Source organism: Aethina tumida, chromosome 1 (genome assembly GCF_024364675.1).
Source record: "Aethina tumida isolate Nest 87 chromosome 1, icAetTumi1.1, whole genome shotgun sequence".
Classification (NCBI taxonomy): Eukaryota; Metazoa; Arthropoda; class Insecta; order Coleoptera; family Nitidulidae; genus Aethina; species Aethina tumida.
The window spans coordinates 70,297,019-70,314,680 of NC_065435.1; the positions used below are offsets into that span (position 1 = coordinate 70,297,019).

General features: G+C 34.6%; 1 protein-coding gene across 1 annotated transcript in view; it reads right to left on the reverse strand.

Annotated features, from left to right (window-relative positions):
- The window catches only part of LOC109608881 (roundabout homolog 1-like), a 146,085-nt gene that overhangs the window by 34,012 nt on the left and 94,411 nt on the right, over positions 1-17,662 (reverse strand). Inside the window, exon 2 of the mRNA XM_049962083.1 lies at positions 6,545-6,865. Coding sequence (XP_049818040.1) covers positions 6,545-6,865 — 321 coding nt within the window. The remainder of the gene's footprint in view (positions 1-6,544; positions 6,866-17,662) is intronic.

Sequence of the window (17,662 nt, forward strand, 5' to 3'; positions counted from 1 at the left end):
TTTCGGACTGCACGAGTGCGTTCGAAACGAAAGCGGAATTGCGGAATTAATACCATCGAAATTACGCTGATGTAGTGATTTTTTTTTTGTCTAAATAAAATGGTACAGTAATTTGTTGCTTTATTTAGGATTATTACGTTTCAGTTCGTTTGAGAGGCATTTGTGTAAATTTAAAAACTTTTGGTTTATTCACCACCAAATAAACCTCAAATTTTGTGGATTAAAAAATCTTTTTATAAACACACTTTTGAGGCAAGAAATTAAACAAAAAAAAAAAAAAAAAAAAAAAACAATTAGTCCGTTTGAATATATTTTTGATATTTTAAAAACTTTTGGTATATTCACCATCAAATAAATATCATAATCTTTGGAATTGGAAATTCCATATGCACACCTTTCATAGAAGAAACTAAGCAATAGAATTAAAAACATAATAATTACATTAACATCATTAAAATAGTGATACAGATTTGAGTGTGTGAGTGTTTTCAGGAAATATCAACTAATTATGGAATTAAACTGATATAGACCTTTGATGTCTAATTGAAAAAGTATAAAAATTTGTATTTTATTTAAAACTATTATGTTTGTTTGAAAATTTATATATTGCATAAATATATAGTTCAATCATTGTCAAACAAATCTAAGGATATTTAGTATTAAAAGGATTTTCTCTAAAGGTATAATTCAAGAACAATTGAACAACAGAATCAATTAGTTTGTGTTTATTTTGTATAAATAGGATCAAACACAAATAATAGTTACATTAATCTAATTGGGTTAAAATGATAGCAAATTAAAGAGATATAGTATAGTGGGTATAGTCTTTTACCAAAAAATCAACTAATTATGAAATTCATATATTAAATTTTCTATCTACATAAAATTGTACAGTAATTTATTGTTTCATATAGATTATTATTATTATTATTATTATTATAACACAAACCTACAATTTTTGGGACTGACAAATTCGTTTTTAAATACTTCTTGAGAAGAATAAACTACAACAAAAACAATTCGTTTGTGTTGATTTTTATCAAATTGGATCAAACAAAAATAATAGTTACACTAACCTTATTAATATGATACATTAAGAAATTCGTGCATGTGTAGTAACTTAAAACAAGATTAGCTAATTATCTAATTAAGCTGATATAATCCATTGTTTATCTAACTAAAATCTAAAAACAAACAGTAATTTGTTGTTTTATTTAAAATTATTGTTTTATTTAGTTTGGAAAACTTTATGATACTGATAAGAACCAGGTAATTAGATCAAATCAAATATTACATACTCTAACCTTAAATTAAATGAAAATTAAGAGATTTATCTTTTTATCAAAAGATAATTATGGAATTAAGCTGATATAATGATTTTTTTTTCAAAATAAAATGGTACAGTAATTTGTTGTTTCTTTAGGTCTCTGAAAAACTATGATCTGTCACAAACTTTTGATACAATCTTGAACAAATATTAGAATCTTAAGAACTGAAGAGTTCATTTCTAAACATTTCTTTCAAAGAAGAATCTAAACAATAAAATCAATTAGTTTATGTTGATTTTGGTCAAATTGGGTTAAAATGATGATACATTAAGAGATTTGAACTTGTATGGCACCTTATCATAAGATTAACTAATTATCTAGTTTTGATTTACTAAATTATTTATAGAAATAAATAAACAAATAAATTTGTTACTTTATTTAGAATTATTATGTTTCAATTAGTTTTGAAAAGTTTATAATATTTCACAAATTTTTGCCATAACCATCAGCAAACAAATCCAAGAATCTTTAGAACTGAAAAGTCCGTCTCTAAACACTTCTTTCAAAGAACAAAGTAAACAATTAAATCAATTGGTTTGTGTTTATTTTGTAAAAAGAGGATCAAATACAATGAATAGGCACACTAACCTTTAATTTGACGATTACAAATTATGAGATTTGGGCGTGTAGAGTTTTATCAAAAGATCAACTAATTGTGGAATTAAACTTATACATTGATTTTTTTATCAAAATAAAATGGTATGGTAACTTGTTACTTTATTTAGATTATTACTTCAGTTCGTTTGAGAAACTTTTGGTACAATCTTCACAAATTAGATTAAAATGAAGACACATTAAGAGATTTGAGTGTATGCATACACTTTACCATAAAATTAACTAATTATCTAATTAAGCTGAAAAATATTTTATTTAATTTTGTTTGAATTAGTTTGTAAAACTTTGCCCGAATAAATCCAAGAATTTGAAATGTCTGTCTCTAAACAGTTTCAAAGAAGAAGCTAAAGAGCAAATTCAATCAGATTGTATTAATTTTGTAGAAACATAATCAAACACAAATAATAGTTACACTAACCTCATTGGGTTAAAGTGATGATAAATTAAGGGATTTGAGCGTTTTGCCAAGAGATCAACTAATAAATAGCAAAACGCTCAGTCCATAAATTATGCAACTATTAATTAAAATGATCAAAGTTGTTTCACTGGAATCTTAATTGCGCCGAGTGTTGTTTCGATTGCGTCACACACACACACACAGACAAGCAAAGCACACTCGTTTCGGTACATTATGTATTAAATGAATTTGAAGAGGTTTGTTTGACGTGAACGAGCGAGCATTCCCGGAGACGGAATAAAGAAAATTAGAAAGTAATTACCTCGGGCTTTGTCATGAAGAAAATAAATGCTAAAATTGTATTTGCCCGACAAAAGGATTACACTAATTAAATTTGAACCGAAGTAAAATATTTTTTTGATAAGCCGCGCACAAATGTTAACAATAACAAGATTACGCGGTCGAGCCCCTTTAATATTCCTTTATTGGAAAAATAACATTTCCAGACCGAATCGATCCAATCTCGATCATTAGCGGCGACCAACGCATAAATCTTCTTTTTTTACGATATCAGGAAGGATGCGTTTATTCGTAATTTAAAGGCAATTGCCGTCGCTGCGTGTTAGAGCCCACAATTAATTGTTGGGTTCGGTAAGCCCACGCGACAAACGGCGTTATTTTAATAAAATAAATTGACAAATGCGCGCCTCTAGTTGCACGAAACAATTGTTTCAATCTTTATTCGGTTTAATCAGAGTCAATTAGCCGTGCGCTGATGGAAATTTATCGCCGCCAGTTTTTGAATTATGATTTAAGATTGGAAGCCGGATTTACTGGGGCAATAGACGGTGCATAAATCTTGGAACCTTCGGTGAGTTGATGAATGAAATGCGCCCGGCTTTATAAAACGCAGCAAAGTGCACTTAAAATAAAGTTTTATAAGAACTACGAGTTAGGTGGATAGAAGTATCTAGTGTTGATTTTAAGCAAATTTGAATCTCAATAAAAACTTGACTAGGATTTCTATTATGGAGAAAAGTATTTTTGTTTTCCTTTTTAAAACGGTATAAATTCGAACTGCTGAAGGAAAAGTGCAAACGCGAAAACATTTCCAATGCAAATCGGCAAATTCACCACAAGTTGCCAACATGGATTTTGCTGCCGTACGTGTTTTATTTAAAATTCAATGTTGCGCATGTAATTGTTATAACCCAGTGAGTTTTCAATTAAAAACAAGTTGATTTATTCTCTGCCGTAATGTCGACACACAAAAACACATATTATTATTCAATTTTCCACAAAAGCCGGATCTAAAACGAATGGCATGTTTTCACGACATTAATCCGGACTAATCATATGCAATTATGAACATTATTACCTAGTAATACCTAATATTTTCGGTTTCGTATGGCAAAAATAAAAAGTAATTTATTTATAACTCATCTAACGCGATCGATTGACTGCATCACGAAACCCCCCACGAAAGTGACGTTTCGCATGAAACAAAGCGGATGGATGAGTCGGTTAAATTTGGGTTACTTTAGCCCCGAAAAAAAAAAATGATTTGTATTGTGCGTATTTGATTTGAGGCACGAGGTTGCGTGATTCCGGAAATGGCCTATAAATCTTTTTAGCGTACCGCAAAGCCGCTGGATTTTTGGTGATTGATTGCAAATGAAAATCTGGCACAACATCGATATTCGAAATGAAAAACTAAAAATCACAAACCGTTGTTTTTAGCAGGGGATAATTAATTGGGAACTTCTAAACGTGGACTAGTCAATTAGCTACAACATTGCATATTTGTTCAGGCGGCAATAAAACGAGGAATTCCACTTTCAACTAAAATTTTATGTGTTCCTCTTTGGATCCCCGAGTCCCGTGCCCGTCGCTGTTGTTTTTATGCTAGCAATCTGTCAAGGAGATGTATGTGAAACATAAGGTCAATATTTATTTATATATTTCCGAAAGCGACCCCTAATGAACGGTCTCATCTTTGTCTCTGCGCACTAAAAGCATATACAGGACCTTAACCTAAACATTTGCTTTAATTCGTGGCCCTACGGTTTGGTGTTTGTCGAAAGCCAACCAAAACACTCCGTGTCGAAGATTAAAGCTAAATTGAGTCAACAAAAGACGTATTCGGGCCAAACATTAAATAATGGATCATCGAGGGGAACACCAGTTCACGTAAATACGGACCATGTGGTTTTGTGATCAAGAATTCAGAGATTAAACGAATTTGAATGGAGGAGAGGAAAGCTTTTAATAAAGGCTTTTGGTGTAAAAAGGTTTTAATTACATTTGCCAAAAGTGCGGATCACACATACTTGCTAATTGGTAATTGCTAAAAGTGTTCAGAAATTCACTCATTTATAACACTTATAATAACGAAGTAAAACTTTGTGCTTAAGGAATGTTTAAAAATATATTTTAATTGTACAAATTGGTGTTAAACTGCGTTTAAGTTTTTATAATCGAGTCTATTAATCAACCGAGTAATTTTAATGCGAAGTATATGCCTTAGTCAGTTATTATTTAATTAAACATTCGAAATTGATTAAAAAAATAACAAAGTAAACGTGTTCTAAATTGCAATCCTGTCGAGCTCGTTTCATTACTCGCATGTTAGATAATTAGAAAATAAATCTTGCTTAATAGTTTCCGTTCTCATACTTTGACATTATACCAAGTGAAACAATCTAAACAGATTCGGTTTTTTCCACAATTTTCACATTTCGCCAGCTCATTAATTTACAACATGCTTATTTATACTGAATCGGATTTTTTCCTAAACATAATTAATTTTGTTTGTGTTCGAACTTTGATGTTCCCGTCAGAAAGGGACTTCCATTAGCCGTGCTTCTGTTTGTGCGAGATTTTTTGGGCCGCTCCCGTTCACAGGGCTTTAAATAAACCAGAATTAATTGCCCAGACGTTTCAGGAATATTTTCGAGAGCCGTAAAATGCCACCATTGTTTTTGTTTCGGTTTCTAAATGGCACAGTTTCGACGATGACTCAGTACCTTATTACCGACTTTTGTTTGACTCAAAGTAGTTCAGAAAGTTGCAAAGTTAAATCGTCATAGTTAGTATTCCTAAAGTTTTTGAGTTTGAGTTGCAGCGAAGTTTGTAGTCTTACAAAGACAATTGGTCGCTTAATAATGTTCAAATAGTGAAATGGATCTTATCTATTTTAAATGCAACGTGATATCTTAACTTGGTAGCGTATTATACAATGACGATTCATTAAAATCGACTCTCCTCTATCTTGAAAAAATCAATAACCCCGGTAACGCGATAGCCCATATAATAAGCAAACAGAAATTATGCTCTGTCATTTGGTTTTCGTTTTAAGCCCGAAACGAAAGGAAAACAGACTTTCCAAGGGGGAGACCTGGCTACTTATAATATTGAATTTTGAATTATGCTCGGATGAAATCATTAAACCGCACTTGGAAAAGTCAAAGGCGCCCCCGAATTTTTGCGGGTTATATTAAGTTTTACGCTTGATTTACGACATAATCATTATAAATCATAGACAAGGTGGCGGATTAAATTAAAATTTAAAAAAGGGGAACGTCCAATATTACAACCGTATATTTGAATCGAACTGTCACCGTTTTAATGGAATTCTAAAATCAGAATTACTTGGTTATTTCTGTCTCAGTTTAGATGAAGTCTTTAATTATCAATTTTAGAGGAAGAGATCTTAAATTTAAAGTGCTTTCAACCTTCATAATTCATTGCTGTTATGGAGTTTTTTGAAAAGAACTGTAAAGGAACTGATCTCTTTTTTCTTTCGTAGTCACCGACTTTTTTACTTTACACTAAAGAATTGGAAATGGTCCCTTCCTTAGTATCATTTGATTAAGAGGAAAAAAATGACTTAAAGTGGTTTCAACTTTAATAGACTTTCCTATCGTACATTATTTAAACTAAAAAACTGCAAAGAAATTGATCTCTTCAACACAGAATAGTCTAATTTAAAGTGCTTTTACTATTGTATTTAATCAAAGAAGCAAAGTAGTTAATCCCTCCTTCCTTCCACATGATTATTTGAAGAGTCTTCAACTTTCATGATTATTTGCTAATGAAGACCATTACATGATACTAAAGAACTGCAAAGGAGTTGGCCACATCTACCTTTCAACACCTGGGTGTGACAGTTACCATATCATTTGACACACAGAAAAATTCTTACCTGCAACAGTTAAGGTGGCGTTCTTGCTTCTCGCCTTGCCCAGTGCGTTGCTGGCTTCGCACCAGTAGACTCCCGCATCGGACTCCTTCCGGCTCTGCATGACCTTCAGGAAGAAAAGACTTCCGGCCGGCAGCAGAACCCGATGGCTCCGCGCGTCCTGCGGCGCGGTTCTCAACAGGACCCCGTCCTTGTACCATGTTATGGTCGGTTCCGGTTTACCGGAAGCCTGGCAATTCAACGTTGCCGGCTCGTGTCTGGCGACGCTCGTGTCGACCGGGTGTTCGGTGATTTTTGGTGGCTGTTGGTTTTCGTGGTGGTACGCTGCAACAAAATCGAGTTATTAGTTCGGAAATTGCGTTATTGCGGTGCGAATAAATCGATTTAAATCGCACGGCCCATGGTTTAATAAATAAAGCGCGGCGTTCCGTGGCGTCGCGTTTAAAATTTTTTATGGCACAAATGAAAAGTTATGGACACATAAGCTGAAATTATTATGGCCTAATAAATATTCTTTACAGCTCGTGTAATCTTATTATGTACGTTTTTATGTGACGGCTCGAAATTTCGTTTTGACAAATTAATTATTTTATTCTGATGAAATATCTGGCTGCTTAAGCTTGTTTACAAGGTTGCAGTAATCTCTTGTTGTGTGAGTGGCAATTTTGAAATTCCTCACTGATAAAATATTTGTTTCTGTTACAGCTAGACTAATAACATGTTTCACTTTGTAATTTGTTATGTCTGCACAAGGTGCTAAAAGTTGTTTATATTTAATTTTTACAGTTTTAACCTTCAGTTTATCTCATTTAACATGGGTAGATTATTACATAATAATTTCTGAGACGTGTGTAATTATCTGGAGAAAAAATTGATAATGAAGATAATAAATTAAAATCTTTATGAGCAAAAAAGTACAGTTACAAGGGAGGATTTAAAATTTCAAAGAAACATTTTTATTTTCCGGGCCGTTTATATATGCGGTTTTGTTTTAAAGCAGTTACATTTAGTACAGTAGTTTTTGTATAAACTTCCAACTTGCATGATTCAATAACAGTTTCGATACAAACTTTTCGTCCGAAATTTTTCGTGTACATTATGTTATCTATCCATTTATGAGATCGATAACAAGAAAATTGCCCTCACTTCACCTGTGCTTTCGATTCCGCTCACGCACTGCGTATTGAAGGGGCGGCCGCCCTCTCTTAATGTCCAGGGCTCAACTTACAATCATATTAAACCCATTATATCTCGATGGCGTCGTAGATGATATTTTGCATTCAGCACCATCTCCTCGTAAGGATTTCGACTTCGCCGGCGAAGAAGGCACCCCCTGTTGAGAGCCCCGTTATCTATGGATTTACAATATCGCCCGGTTTATGGAGGGGGGACTCCCCTGATCAAGATAAAGTGATCTAAGATTATTACCTAGACGTCTGACAATAAAAAGGTGGATAAGGGCAGTAAAAATAACGTTACTGCTGCAATAAAGTGAGTCGACTTAGTTGTTTTCAAAGGTATGCAAAGAGAAATTTTTATGCACTGATTCTTTTTATTATCATCAACCCGTATTGAATAAAACATTTTTGTTTAATCTCACGGACACGATGTTAATTACGAATCGAATTCTTCATGTAATTGTTTTTATTTTCATCCTGTCTTGTTTCAATCAAATCCCAAATAATGACTTTTAAATTGTACAAGCAACAAGAACGAGTCAATACGGTACGTTGGGCAATGTAAAGAGATGGACCGTTTTGGAAGTGTGAATTGGACGGGACTTGTCTCATTAAATTCAATATTGAAAATTTGACACTGACTGACAACTAATTTAAATCGTTTCAATAAAAACTGAAATTACATGTGTTCACCATCCACTGCCAAGTGTACAAACTATTGTAGGTTAAAATTCAAGTATAATTTAAAGTTAATTGGGAATTTCTTTTGATTAAATTTTTAATCAATATTTAAAAAGTATAAAATTATGAGAGAGTTTCTGCAATTCCTGACAATTAGTGTTTCAATTTATTTCTAAATTAAAATAATTAACTGAAACGAAATGGGAAGGTGTTGGTTGCCGCCCATTAGTTAGGTGCCAATTCCGATTATTGAAAAACTTCCCTTCCGAAATCAAGTTTAAAAGACAAACTTCATAATAAAATTAGTTCCCGTGTCACATCAAGGTCTATGATCAGCGAAGTATCTAATCCGGGAGTTCTGTCCCTTTAATTTTGATTAATCTGTTTAATATTTTCCGGATGGCAGTGAATGAGCCAGCCATTCCGAAATGCAAATACGAAATATTAAACTCAACTTTCTGCTTTACAAACTCATTCCACGAGATATTCTAAATAATTAAAAGACTCCACTACCGGGGCTTTCAGCCAGTTTGTTTAGTTCTGTGCATCAAACTTCACTAATTGATGGAATGCTCGAATATTAATTAGACCATTTTAATTATTCAAAACCCTGCTGCTGCCTTTTATATTCGTAATATTTCTGTTTATAGAAAATATTGCGGCATATTTTTTATTAGCTATGAGAGAATTACAAGTTATATGTACGTTGATTATTATTATCATACGAATACAAAAAACTTTTAAATAAACTTTTTATGCGAATATACCAAACTCCAAGAAATAAATATTTTTTTGTGTGTGAAATCTGTAGCATTTTTTTTTTTTTTTTCATTAAAGCCGACATTTCTGTAAGAAGTTTATCAAAAAACACTTATTTCCTCCCATTTCTTATTCAAATGAGCTAGGGACATTAGAAAATCCTTCCAGTCAATTTATTCCTCGCAACTGTCTCATCAATTAAAACTGCCTTACCAAATTTGAGCTAGCTCTCCCAAAACCATAAATGGCTTAGTAAATCGACAACCCAACCTTCATTTCCCATTCTTATTAGAGATTTAAACGATTTAGATTTGCCTGACGATCAAAATCTAGTTGCTGTCAGCTTATTCTTTAGGCTCATCAATTATACACGTATGGAACGGTGAGTCACATACGCACAAGTAACCATCTCCTCCTAGGCGACTTTTTAACCTGATTACAGTTGTTAGTGTGCCCACTATCTGAAGAGGGGGGATTACCCTTAAGCCCATCATAACGACGATAAGCCTCCTAAGATCGACTAACTAATCGGCCTGCTCGGACACACTGATAGCCAATGATATTTTATCCGGCCTTAGTGAAAGGGGAATGTTGTCTTTTAGTGCGTTTATGTAGTCAGATAGTTAATTCGTGGCAACCTTAAGGCTAATCCCAGCTGAATTATTTAGTGGGGCGCACGGTTTTTGTCGAGATGAAGCGAAATTCGATATAAATTAGGAGGAACGAATTCGAGACAAGCGGAATACCATACCACATATGAATTATGGAACGCTGAACACTGGAAAGGTTCAACACAATTTGTACGCTTCAGTTTAATATTGTAAACAAGACATGATTTGGCACACAATCACACAAAGATGATTAAGACGAGTATTTTGCCTTTGTCTAACTGACGTTACATATTTTGCAAGATTCCCACTAATACCGTTACAACATCGTTTCGTTTTGCAGGTAGTTAGTGCCGGCGTATCGATTCAATATTTCATCCGCCTATTCCAAAAACGTCGCCAATTAATCACAACCAGAAACAGTTCCGGATGCATTTCCACACGACCCGCGTTGTTTCCCGGGTGGATTTATCGTGCTTGCTAATTCCTCATTAAAAACCTCTGCTCGGGAGCACGTAAACGTCTTGAGCAGTTTTGCATCCATTAAAGAGCACCCTCGTCGGTTATTGCTCGAAGGGCCGAAGACATCTAGATTCCTGTGCATAGACAAAACAATAACCCCGACCCCTTAACATGCCATCGAACATTGCAGCTAGCGCACAGTAACGTCAACCCCCATCAAACATGTGAATTCCTTAATGCTTCTATTTTTGTTTCAAGTCTTTTACAAACTAAACCAATTGGAAACAGATGAAATCTTGTCATTTTTTAACAGAATTTAGGACTTTTCGAGGGTTGAATGTGAGGTATACGTTTTTGAGGTTTTTCTGCACTGTGCATAGGTGTCGTGCAACAGCGGTGTGTTTGGTAGATTCGTCCTCCAGATTAAAAGTTTCGGGTCGATTTAAATTACGGAGTAATGTCTATGGGCTGTGTGTGTGCGGGGTAATGCAATTCATGTAAACCGAGCTGGATTGTTTCCTAACATGTCATGATATTTAAATAATGAACTTTAATCAAGCCTTTTAATTATGCCCCCAGATAAGGAACTTATTTCCCCGTGTTGTTGTGTTATGTTAAACACACAACCGTTTTAGTGCTTAGTTGTTTGTTGAGGTTTGATAAAAACGGAAAAATAAATTGGAAAACTTTTTGTAAACATATAAATATTTATTAATTGAATCACAGGTAATGGACGATTTACATGGCGGACTGATCAATATTGGAACGTTACAAAGCCAGTTTCTACATCATTTTTTATTCCATTTAAACAAGGACACTCACGTTTGTTAGTTCGACCAACATCATGATTTATTTTTAATCAATCGTACGCTTATTATTTGCTATTAGTAAAAGGAGTTTAATTTATCGGTAATACATGCAAATCTTATCACCTGTAATGAGCGAGTTAAAATCTTTCCAGCTTGTTAAATAAAATCGCGCACATAACTCGATCAATCCGTCGTGAAACATAATTACGCTACAATTCCGACACATTCAACTACAACGTTAACGGCGATAATTTTAAAATTTAAGGCAATGATTCACGGCTAATGAGAACGCCGCACAAAATTCCATGATGTGCGCGAACAGCCAGTCCACCATATCAAGATATATCCGTGACGTTGTGCAGAGCACCTGTCAAGATCGTTACGCGGCAATAAAACTATAGCATCTCGGCCCATCGTTTATTAATTTAATTCGACTGCATAGCGCGAATTCCTCGACAGGCCAATCTCGAGTCAGAGTCAGGGGTGGGGGGGAGCTTCTCAACTCCACGAGATTTCGCAGGAATGCGGAAATCGGCGGGGAAAAAAGGGTGGAAAAAGTAATTTTCCGAGACAGTAAGAAAAGTTTAATTGGGAGAGGGAAATCTTAACAGTAAACATGCCTGGCTGATTTAATTTACGTGCTTCATGCTGTTTTGACAACGAATTTTTTCAATTGTCGATACGGTCGAACTTCGATAACTGGGACCGTGACTTGCCAGGAAAAAGTTTCACTTATCAAGATTTCAAGTTATCAAATAAAATACAAACTAATTATAAATATATAAGGTGGCCTAATGAAAGTGACTCGAAAGAGACAGGAACATATTTTTAAGTTTTTTAGATCGCTGCTAGGGGGTTTAACACCACTGATTTATCATAAAAATCAATTTTTATTTTTAATTTACCAATTATTTAAGACATTTAAATTAATCATCTTGAGGATTTTACAAACGATATTTATAAAAATTAATAACAGTAGAACCTCCATAACTCGAGCTATCATTTGTCACAAAAAAATTAAGACTTCGAGTTATTAAATAGAATAAATACATACTTAGAAAATTATAAAAGTATATTTATCATGTAAATATGATTAAGCTAGATATTATAGAAGATACTGCTGAAGTAAACTACTTATCAAAAATACATAAAATATGTAACACATAATACAATCAATTATTATTATTATTATTATTATTATTATTATTATGTATTATATTATGTAAAGTTTTTATTTTAATGCAAAAAACAGTTATTTGCGTTTAACGAAATGATTTTTGTTGTCATTTCATAAGCATTACTATGCAGGGGTCTTTAAGACATTTAATTGGAAAACCCCTTAGTACAATGTACTTCCATTTAGAATTTAGGATGTTGTAATCATGTAAACATCGTAAAGTAAGTTATAGGGCCTTCCAGCATTATTCTAATCAATCGATAATTGGTTTTAGAATTGTTAGCACCAGGGAATCCGTTCGAGCATAAGATAGGTATCATCGGAAAGGAAAAACCTCGTGGAGTTAACCTGAGGCAGAAGAAATTCGACTTATCCAAGGTAGTGCCAAATAGTTATTAAATAAAAATTACACCTAATTTTCACCCATTAATGCCATTATCGTAGTTCTACCGCATTCTTTTAAAACAACTTAAATTTGATTGAACAGATGTCGACATTAGTTATTCTAAAATATTTCTCAACTGTAGGGCCTTCATACGGAAAAAATATATGACAGTATGTACGTAGAGTTTACACAGGTTGAGTAACTCAAAGATTGTTCTTAATTTAAACAAATGAGGATTAGCTTCTAAGTTTTACTTTTTGCTAAAGAACGTAATCGAATTATTGGTGTTGTTATCTGTTAAACCTTTGAGTACGTTCTTCGAAAGCGTCGACTGGCAATATTAAAGTGTCCTAATTTCTCGCAACATAGAACAGGCAATTTAAAACTTTTAGTTTTTCCGGACTTCTCAGCGAGGAAGGCTCATTATCCTAATTACGGCCCCGGAAAAATAATTAATCCAGCCCTGCCCGGGCATAATGTAGTCGTTGTATTGTTTAATTTCGACGTAAACCGAAGGAAATAATTGCGAGCTAGCGACTAAGTGCCATCCAGTACAGAGGTAAGTGTTATACTGTGTAAGTCGGGCGTCGTTAAGGGTTCTTAGACACTAGACAACCCTTACTTGGTTATTGCCCGGGAATACAACACCAGGTGTGCCGCGTTTCTGGAGTGTCGCGAATTAACGTATTTTGAACCGGATACTTTCAAATTGACAGAAATTGAACCGTGGAAAATTGTCTTTTTCATTTACGTAACTGAAGTCCGTGTTCCAGACGTTTTTATGGTTACCTTTAAAATTGGACCTACAAAATATCTGTTTATTTCATTACGCCATAAATCTCACTGCACATTTTATGACGAAGTTTATGTTTGTCACAAGTTGAAATATGATATCTGACTATAATGTTGAACACCAAAAGGAAATTGGAATACTAAGAAATTTATATTCTGTCTCGTTGCTGATGTAAATAAGACAACTTTTTGTGATTGTAAAAATATACTTTGGTTATGCTTTAATTAAATGCAATCTGTATAACAAATTGAAAGTTTATTATCTAATTTTGCTGTTTTCATTAAATTAATTCTAAATAAACACAGATTAAAGATATGCAAATTACCTCGTAAAATAAATACTTAACGAACGGAATATAAAAACGGTACAAGTTTTAAATTATTGACATAGGCGTAAAATTATGCACTTATCTATTCCATTAAACACAGGTTATTGAAAATTAAAGTTTAATACCCCTCAATGAAAGCAGTCAGCCTACATAAAGTTTCCCTGTATGCCATAAAGTACCTAATTTCAATATTCGTCAAAAGCACAAATGAAAAACCGGGAAAGTCATAACATAAATCATGAAATAATAACCAGAAATTTCTTAGCAATAAAACCGGGCACAATACGGAATAAAACGGGAGATAAAGCACTTCTGGAGTTACAAAGCGGTCGCGTTAATATATACATTTTAGTAGTGAGTTATGACGTCTGGTAATTAAATAAAAGCATTGTCTTGTCATATCTGGCCACTTAATCGTGACTATTTCGAAACTAATTCCATATTTATGGGGGCGGGGGATGGGGAATGCCCGAATTCGTGCCCACAAAAACGTGAATGTTAAAATTTTAATTCAATTAACGCAATTCAATATGCATAAACTGGAAATGAATTTAAATAGGTAAAATTTTCACTTAAAACAAACTCTGCAAGATGGAATTTGTAAAATATGTTCGCGGTATAGTTTACGACTTCATAAAATATTAAAATATAACCACGGAATTGCGTTCCCGGAAAATGAAGTTATTAGAATTTAAATTGGACGCGCGATTAGAATCTCATTACAGAGGTTATTGGAGAAAAACTGATACTGGAGCAGTTTAAACGTGCAGATCGATAGCTACATACATAAAGAACCGGATGCATAAAGCTGAAATATTTTATTCACTTCTGCTGTTTTCGTCCGATTTCCATTTGATAAATTCATACGTCCCGGATGCTAAACAAATCCACTACATATGTCCGTATAATTCGGTCGTATCCAAGATGGCGGAATCCTCAGACAATGTAAAGGCGTTCAGACGTCCCGGGTTACGAAGGTAATAGCCGGGAAGGAAAACGGGAGAGGACGGGAGTAACGGGGTCGACTTATCCCCTTATTAATACCCGAAACGATCACTTTTTCCCCACGCGGAACGTTCCTCATATTAATTGGGCTGCTCTCTTAACAGGTTTCATAAACGGGTTAATAATGTTTTTAGTTCGGTGCTTCATCATTTTTCATGCAGTTTTATTAGGGCAACATCCATTGTTATGAGTCGCAACACTTGTTGGGGGAACATTAAAGACCTTTAGATTCTCGAATTGGCATTAAAAATGATGTATGATCCTGTTTAATATTTCTTAGACTAGCAGATTAAGGTCACAAATCGTTTTGTTTCATAATTAGTTAGTGGATACGTTGAAGATGATTTCTTACATCGTCTAAAGTCCAACGAAAAAGTAAGAGGAAGATACACCAACATTGTGGTAGATAATTTAAGAAAGTTGAAGACCATAAATGATTGTTATTGGAATTGGATAAAATGAAGATGATTTGCAACATCACCAAAGGTGAACGAAGTCATCAACAGGGGAAATCAAACCAATTTCGTTGCAAAGGACCCTTGAAAGCCGAAAGACCATAAACCACGGTAACTTTGAACTAGTTAAAACGCTCTATTAGTTCCAGCCAATGCAAATACGTATTTGAAAAAGCGCACATGTAGCGAAGAACATAAAAATTTAATCGCCATATCATTTTATGAGTGTGACCCGTCGTTATGTGAGCGTCGTAAAGCGTCTCGACTTTCATAAAATTAAACAGCTGAAACAAGTCAGTATCCCAGGCCGTAACGGGTGATTTTCAGGCGTGCTGAAGTTGGCCGCTTGATGCCGTCGTATGCAACATTTAGTGTTGTTTATGCCGCCACAAAAGTTTCCAGAGGATGCGGGAATTAATTTGAGTAAGTGGCCAGTCAACGCCGCGTAGAATTATGGTCGCTGATCTATTTTTGAATGGCCGGGGAGAAAAGAGACGGAAAGGACGTGGATTTAAAGCGAAATGTCGCAACGGCAAAAGATTTATGGAAACGTTTCCTTAATACGTTTGAATGTTGCGAGTGCGCTCCATGATAGAGTTACATGTTTCATTTGTCGATGGGTTTTGTTGCTTTCATGCACGTGCCACACCAAACGGTTATTGGTCTTCTACATTCATCATACTCTCGTATCCGAGGCGAGACCAATAAAACTGCAAAGATCCAGGAAGTCCCAGAACGAATCTCTTTAATAAATCACTAAATCAACTCATCGTTTATTATTTACGTTAAGTGATATGTTAAATATTGTGGTGTGAATCCTTTTACCTGACGTTAGCATTATGTTGGCCACAATTTTAAATTATTGGCTGCATTTAATTGGGAAAAGTCATCCACCCATGCCTACGCAATTAAACCGTTAGACCGACGGGAATTAAAAGGAAATAACTCCTCAAAGTTGTTAAACATAATTCTTGCCAATTTAAATCTCGGCGGGGTAATTTGAGATGATAATTAACTTAATTTCTTTGTTCACATTTGATTTATCACAAAGAGGAAACCCGAAAATTTGGGGCTAGCCAAGTGAGCGAGATGCAACCGAGCACAATGGCGGCCAGTTATGGGGGTGTTTAATGGGGTGGGGGTAATTAGCGACGGGGTGGTTAATTAACCAGAAAAAATACAAAAGAACAACGCCACTTTATTATTCTTCGCCACTATAGTACAATTGCGCGGGCTGAATAATTAATAGAAAATCCATATTAACTTTAATAATTTTTTGTTACAAAGATGGCTTTGCATAACTTCCAGTATTCAATGCAATGCAAACATTTATGAGTCTGAAGGTACACATAAAATTTGATGAAGATTTCCGAAAAGAAATGCGGATATAAAGACCGAAACACTAAACAAGAAAAAAAAACAGGCAATTCCGTTTTAGTGTTATGCATGTATCTGATAAAAACCCGCAAGTGAACCGAAATGTTCAGACAAGACAGGAGGAACTTGCGCCGCAATCATTACGGGGCAACTACGATTTTAAGCACGTATGAAAAAGTTAGTAGTGCAGGAGCGTAACATAAAAACGACATAAAATCCCCGCCTTTGCTTTTTTGTTTCTAAATCGCGGATCCTTTGGCGGAAATCCCCTGCGAAAGTGGTCCCATAACTCTGTCGAATAAAAAAAGCTGCGGCACGCATGAGAAATATCGCATATTAAGATGATATCTAAGAAAACCAATACTGGCGGCAGGGTGCAGTTACGATGGAGGGACTGCATGAATATAAAACAGCCGCCCCCCAACCGCCCCACCGCCCATAAAAATGTTAAAAAGACGCATATGGTAAATTTTTTGGCGAAAATCCGTCGATGGCCATTCCGCACGGAATAATGGGCCAGTGTTCCGGGTGAGAATTCGATAAAATTCGCATTTCATCGAATGCACTTTCGCTATTGTTAAGCAAAAATTATTGGGCGACGGGGCCCCGCTTCCCAGATCGTAAAAGTACACATCTGGGGAAATGTACAATTTTTCGACTTGAATTTTAATAAAATTGTAGTGTTGCGCTTAGATGCGGCAATTCCAAGTGCCGAAAATTACGTTATTATTCTTTCAGAAGAGATTAAACATATTCGTGTCCACAATAATGTAGTACAAAATTAAAAAAAAAAAAACTGAAAATTTAATAACATGCCAATGTTTTGGATCTGTATTAAAAAATATCAATATCAGGTCCCAATGCAATTTATAATGTTAAAAATGTTCGTGCATCAGGAACAATGCAATATTAAAATTCCTGCGTCGGAGTGCAATATTGTATTCGTGTGTTTTTTTATGGCCGGTTGCAGGAAAAATCCGCGGAAATTTCAGTTACCTACAGAACGTATGCAGGATAGATGGGGCCAGCCACCGGCGGGATTTGATTAAAACATTCCACGAATTTTACCGATAAATTCGATGGCGGCGAGTTACTGATGTTTCA